The 6,663-nt window shown below is 44.7% G+C and overlaps 1 protein-coding gene across 2 annotated transcripts in view; it reads right to left on the bottom strand.

The window, feature by feature from the left end:
- Positions 1–273: 273 nt before the first annotated feature.
- stap2b (signal transducing adaptor family member 2b) overlaps positions 274–6,663 on the bottom strand; it is a 52,810-nt gene continuing 46,420 nt past the window's right edge. Inside the window, exons 12-13 of one of the 2 annotated variants that reach the window (XM_080213015.1) lie at positions 3,947–4,039; positions 274–1,106 (exon numbers count right to left, since the gene is read on the bottom strand). In XM_080213015.1, the coding sequence (XP_080069141.1) occupies positions 1,030–1,106; positions 3,947–4,039 (170 nt within the window). In that variant the 3' untranslated portion in view covers positions 274–1,029. The remainder of the gene's footprint in view (positions 1,107–3,946; positions 4,040–6,663) is intronic. The other variant, XM_080213016.1, reaches the window with a different exon arrangement.

Here is a 6,663-nt window from a genome sequence, read left to right as displayed (position 1 = left end):
ATTTACCTTGCTAATCCCCCTAACTCAATTCAGCATGGCTAAGCAACCTAACCCACGCATCTTGGACTGTGGGAGGAAACCGGAGCACCCAGAGGAAACCTATGCAGACCTGGGGACAAAGTGCAAACTCCACACAGACAGTGACCAAAGGCTGGAATTGAACCAGGCATCCCGGCACTCTGAAGCAGCAGTGCTAGCCCTTTCTAATATTCTTAACAGTATCATTTTTACTCCTCTGATTAAAATAGTGGAAGTTAGGTGGTGGAGCCTATCAGACAATAAGCAAATATATGATACAATGAGTCATGAAGAGAATTAAGATATCGGCACTCTACCATCCCAAGAGTAAGTTCCACGGACCATCAATGTTTCCGGGTTAACTGATTAAATGGAACAGAATGCAAACTTTTCGCTATTGATTTGCACATTGGTTTCAGATATATTTCACACCATTTCTCCGTATATAAAACCACATGCGCAAGTTGAATATTAGGGTTCTCACTCAAAGAAGATGGTAAGATCGAACCCCAAATTTTATCTTAACCTCAGTTTGCCCATCTCAGTCTGAGTTTCAAATTCACTGACTTGTACACTGTCATGACTAGTGACCTACATATGCCAAGCTACAAGCTCAAATAAGATTCAGGGAGGTCCCTGAATGGAATTGACTCAAGCCTCTATGATCTCATCAAATTTGATTTTTACATCTTGTTCAAGTTTATGTAGAAAGAAAATGGGCCAACGTCACTTTTTAGTCAGAATATCGATTTTTTTTACAGTGCAGTTTGAGTTGTAAGATTGGACATCTTTCAGTTAATGACTATCATTAAACAGGGAGCACAGCAATGGCAATTCAGCATATCAAAAGAATCAACATTAAATGTACAGTTTTTGTGAAGCGATTCAGTTTGATATTACCCAAAAGGGAAGTTCACTTCCTCAATGATTTTAACTTCCAGGTGTTACATGTTTGAAATGTATTCCATTTCTTCACTTCATCTTTCTTTAGGACACTGATAGGCGTGAATGTTACTGGGAATAATATGGCTCGCTCTGTGCTATCTTTCTCCCCAGCAACTTTTCTTGCAGCTCATTTTTGAGCGCTGCTGAAAAAAATGGTAAAATATGTTAGCTCTGAACAAACAAACATAATTGATTACATATTTCCTCCAATTTGCTCTTTTCTTTTCTGACTAAACTTGCTTATGCTGAAGCAGATTTTCCTTATCCTCCTTAACATCTCACCCAAAGTGGGCCATTCAACATAGAATCAGAGAATCCCTACAGTGCAGGAGGCCGCCATTCGGCCCATCAATTCTGCATCAATTACAATCCCACCCATCCCTATCCCCGTAGACCCACGTATTTACCCTGCTAGCCCCTCTGACACTAAGGGGCAATTTACATGTTTGAATTATGAGTAAAGGATCATCACAGAAAAGTCCACACTTGTCCCCATCCAAATCCTTATCCAACAACACTCAAAAAGTTCCACACCATCCCCAGGACAAAGCAGATGGATTAGCAGCCCGTCCACCACATTCAACACTTATTCCCTCCACCAACAATGCACAATGACAGCCTTGTGTGCCCATCTAGAAAATGCACCACAGCAACTCGCCAAGATTCCTTCAACAGCACCTTCCAAACCCATGATATCTACTAGCTCAAAGGGCAATGTATTTCTGGCTGACATTTAACAATAGCCTAAGACCACAAGCCATTGTGTCATCTATTCAGAGAAGATAAGCTGGTGCAGCCAATTGTCTCCAGAAGGATGCAGAGATGTCCTCTTTTGTTAACAGCATACAATTATACGTTTCAGTATCGCTCTGGGACAGTAGCATCACCATGAGTTCCTCAAGAGATTATACTGGCACTACATCTGGTAGAGACCTTGCCAGTCTCGGCTAAACACATAAAATGGGGGCACAGTGGTTAGCACTGTTGTCTCACAGCGCCAGGGACCTGGATTCGATTCCTGGCTTGGGTCACAGCCTGCATGGAGTTTGCAAATTCTCCCCGTGTCTGCGTGGGTTTTCTCCAGATGCTCCAGTTTCCTCCCACATTCTGAAAGACGCGCTGGTTAGGTACATTGACCCTAACAGGTGCCAGACCGTGGCGACTAGGGGAATTTCACAGTAACTTCATTGCCTTACTTGTGACTATTAAATAAACTATTTTTAAAAAATTGCGAATAGACAAAGATCCTGCATTATCAAAAGGAAAAGAACATGGTCATACAAGGGCAGTGGTTTGAGAAGTGAAGGTTACTAAAACCCCTACCAAAATAGAAGGGCAGAAATAACCTGTGAATGGGGTGTTACTGTGGAGGACTAGAGGTATAGTCCCACCCTAGGGGAGACAACTCTTGCTACAAGAACTACATGATTTCCATCTGGGTCAATGTCGAATGAAGGTCCTAGCTAGGAGTTGTGTGTGGTGGCCAGGCATTAACAATAGAGTAGATGGTTAGTCAATGCCTTCATTGCGAAGCTCAACAGGCTTTACCACCTCCAGCGAATTTGCACCTTTAAGAATGGCCTGGCCAACCATGGGCAAGGCTAGCTATTGATTTTGCCGGGCTATTTGTAGGTCATACGTTTCTTATATTAGTAGATGCACACTCCAAGTGGTTAGATGTACAGTCCACAACAGTCACGCACACCATTGACAAGTTAAGGGAGATCTTTGCTTTCCATGGCACTCCAGAAGTGGTGGTATCAGACAATGGGCACATCATTCATGGCAGGAGAATTCCAAAAATTTCTCAAGTCCGTTGGCATTCGATGTGAGGTTGGCGCCGTCGCACCCGGCATCAAACAAGCCAGCAGAGCGAGAGAGACAAAGTCATCAATGAATAAACTAGTAAGTAGACGTCTTCCTTGACATATAGTCAGTTTATCATACATTACTATCATAAACCTGACCACCGGAGTCAAGCCAGCTGAGTTACTGATGGGACGTCGTTTAAGAACACAATTGGACATGATATTCCCAAACTTGGCAGGGAGGGTGGAGACTAGCCTCTCAGAATGAAAAATCATGATTTAGGAAGCAAAAGTAGGGTGTTTCAAGTGGAGGAAGTAGTCATGGTTAGGAATTTTGCTGTAGGTATAGGTGTATTTTGGATTTTGAGGGCAAGGCGTATAATAGCATGACCCTTTATCATGCAGTTCTTGTAGCAAGAGTTGTCTCCCCTAGGGTGGGACTATAACTCTAGTCCTCCACAGTAACACCCCATTCACAGGCTATTTCCGCCCTTCTATTTTGGTAGGGTTTTAGCAACCTTCATTTCTCATACCACTGCCCTTGTATGACCATGTTTTTTTTCTTTTGATAATACAGGATCTTTTTCTATCCACAATTTTTTTTTAGAAAGTTTATTTAATAGTCACAAGTAAGGCTTACATTAAGACTGCAATGAAGTTACTGTGAAACTCCCCTATTCACCACAGTCCGGCACCTGTTTGGGTCAATGCACCCTAACCAGCGCGTCTTTCAGAATGAGGGAGGAAACTGGAGCACCCGGAGAAAACCCACGCAGACATGGGGAGAATGTGTAAACTCCACGCAGACTGTGACTCAAGCCAGGAATCGAACCCAGGTCCCTGGCAAGATGAGACAACAGTGCTAACCACTGTGCCCCCATTTTAGCCGAGAGCCACGTGATTGGGCTGGATACTCTGGATTGTCATGCAGAAAGCTGAGCCAAGCAGCAGGACAGGAGATGGAGGAAGGTCTTGCAATTGGAACCAGGCAGCTGAGTGGAACAGTTGCATGGTAATTCAGTCTGACCTTGTTGCATATATTATTCTTCTTGTTGCCAATAAAATCTTTTGTTGATTCAAGCCACATTGAGTCACCCTCGATCAATTACAACAATCCATTTAAAAAACACTTTGAAAAACAGTATTCCATTGTTCGAGTCACCTTTCCTGCTTACCTGACGTTAATCCAGGGAAAGCTTTCAACTGGGAAGAATCTGCATGTGTCAGAGTTTTTGGAGGGGGTGGCATGAGTGGCTTCTTGGGTTGAGCTACGAAAGACAAAGATCAGATGTTAAAAGAAGACAGCAGTAGCATGCTATTCCCAGTTGTATCCAGTGTGTAGAATTATCTACTCATGTCATCCTGCATATGTTTTACTGTCTCCATTTATTTAATGGTCAGGATATCAGCCAATGTGATTAGCTCCAGACGGTGCTTGGGTCTCAACCTTTTAATGGTGTACATCATGTTCCCTTGATCTAATTGAGAATGCAACTAATTTTAGCCAAAGGGAGGATGAGCCACAATTCCTCCTCAAGAACAGATGCATTTGGGATGGAGTAGAATATGAAACTTCAGTGCACTAACACCAGCGTGTGTTCAGAAATCTAGGGTGCAATTCTCCCAGCTTGCTCCTTGTTCTTTAAGATTGAGCAAATTGGGGCTGTTTTCCCTTGAAAGACAGCGACTGAGGGGGAATCTAATAGCGGTATATAAGATTATGAAGGGTATAGATAAAGTAAACAGAGGTAAGCTATTTCCTATGTTAGAGACACACAGTACGAGGGGCCACGGGCTTAGGGTGAGGGGGGAGAGGTATAACACAGATATTAGAGGGAGGTTTTTCACACAGAGGGTAGTGGGGGTATGCCAAGTAAGGTGGTGGAGGCAGGCTTGCTGGAGTTGTTTCAGAGTAACTTAGACAGGCACATGAGTGGGTTGGAGATGGGAGGATATAGGAGATTGTTTTAAATAAGGTTCATTAGCATTGGGACGTCCCTGGTAATGTAAAAGGATGTGGTATGATAATAATGTTTTTCTCTTTTAATTCACAGGTTTTAAATCGGTCCGCCTTGTTGTCCAACGAGGGGCATACACGCGATGGGTCGTACTTGGGCTGCTGTTGAATGTTCAAGAGTAGCCTAGCGCTTCATGTTGTTAGTGTGCGCTTAAACTGGACCAGATGCTGGGCAAGACGACAGCTCAGTGACTATCACTGATTGCTGTGCAGACACATGGATTTGGGCCGGTGTCTGTGGGAGTTTGCGCATTCTCCCCGTGCTTGCGTGGGTTTTCTCCGGGTGCTCCGGTTTCCTCCCACACCCCAAAGATGTGCTAATAGGCTGATTGGAGGTAATAAATTGTCCCTAAATTAGTTTCCCTCAATGTGGAATGCCATAAACAATAGATAAGGGTCATGGGTGGAGGGGGGGGAACTGGTAATGTTAAAATGGCGGCGCGGGCTCATTGGGCCGAAGGGCCTGTTTCCCGGGCTGTTTTTGTTCTTTGTTCTTTGCTTTAGCATCAGCAGAGGCCATTTAGTGGGCTCCCCACCAGGTGGCCTCCGCATGTCTCTGAGGCCTGGATTTCAGGGGCCAGGATTTTTGGAAATCATATGGATCTGATTTAAATATTAAAATCTGCATTAGCATCCTATTAGCAGGCCCAGTTCTGAAGTCTCCAGGCCCCCTAGCCTTTCCCCCTCCCCTCCAGAAGTGGTTCACTCCAGTGGGGTTTACAATAGCTCCCCACTAATGGGAGCTGATCCCGCTGGAGTGAAGGGAAGCCATGCCCCCCCCCCCACTCCCCCCAGGAGGTCAGGGGTAAGAGGAGGGCATTGCCAGCCTGTCACCCTGGCACTGCCCAAGAGGGCAAAGTGGCAATGCACTAGGTACACCTTGGCACTGCCCACTAGGCATCAGGTAGTGCCAAGGTGGGGGGGGGGGGTCCCATTGCCACTCTGCAGTCACGATCAGGGTCAGAGGGAGGAAAGGGTGTGATCGGGGCTGGCCTGGACAGGTCCAGGGACACTAATAAATAAACTAGAAAATAAAACTTTAAAACTTCCTCCCACGGTCCAAAGATGTGCAGGTTAGGTGGGTTAGTCATGGGAAATTGACCCTTAGCTTCCCAAAATATAGAGATCAGTGGAGTAATTATGTGGGGTTATGAGGTAAGCCAGGGTAAGAGCCAGTGATGACGTGATGGGCCCAACGGCCTCCTTCCACACTGTAGGGATTCTATGATTCTGTTTTCTCCCCAGACAACTTCTCCGAGTTCAGTAGCTAAAAATGTGTTTCACGAGGGTTTACCAGGTAGAATGCAAACTGGCCCAAAATTGAGACACACCATGGCCAAGCCATATCAGAGAACCCTCATTCCCGCCACTTAGAGTCATAGAGATTTACAGCACTGAAACAGGCCCTTCGGCCCAAGCAGTCCATGCCACCCTTCTTTTTTAAACCCCTAAGCTAATCCCAATTGCCCGCATTTAGCCCACATCCCTCTATACCCAACTTATCCATGCAACTGTCTAAATGCTTTTTAAAAGACAAAAATTGTACCCGTCTGTACTACTACCTCTGGCAGCTTGTTCCAGACACTCACCATCGTCTGTGTAAAAAAAAATTGCCCCTCTGGACAATTTTGTATCTCTCCCCTCTCACTTTAAACCTATGCCCTCTAGTTTTAGACTCCTCTACCTTTGGGAAAAGATATTGACTATCTAGCTGATAAGTGACCAGCATGAGATGTCATAAGTGCGAGCAACAATATAGTTTTGTAAGCAATATTTATGTTCCGGTTGATTTTGTTTCATTACTAGAAAGATAGAAATCACCTTAGTCTTAGATGACCATAGGCTGTGACTGGTGATGATTTAGTCTGAGCATCA

This window comes from Carcharhinus amblyrhynchos, chromosome 26, assembly GCF_965287045.1.
Source record: "Carcharhinus amblyrhynchos chromosome 26, sCarAmb.v2.hapA, whole genome shotgun sequence".
Lineage (NCBI taxonomy): Eukaryota > Metazoa > Chordata > Chondrichthyes > Carcharhiniformes > Carcharhinidae > Carcharhinus > Carcharhinus amblyrhynchos.
The sequence above is the reverse complement of the archived record's forward strand: the minus strand, read 5'-3'. Positions and strand labels throughout refer to the sequence as shown.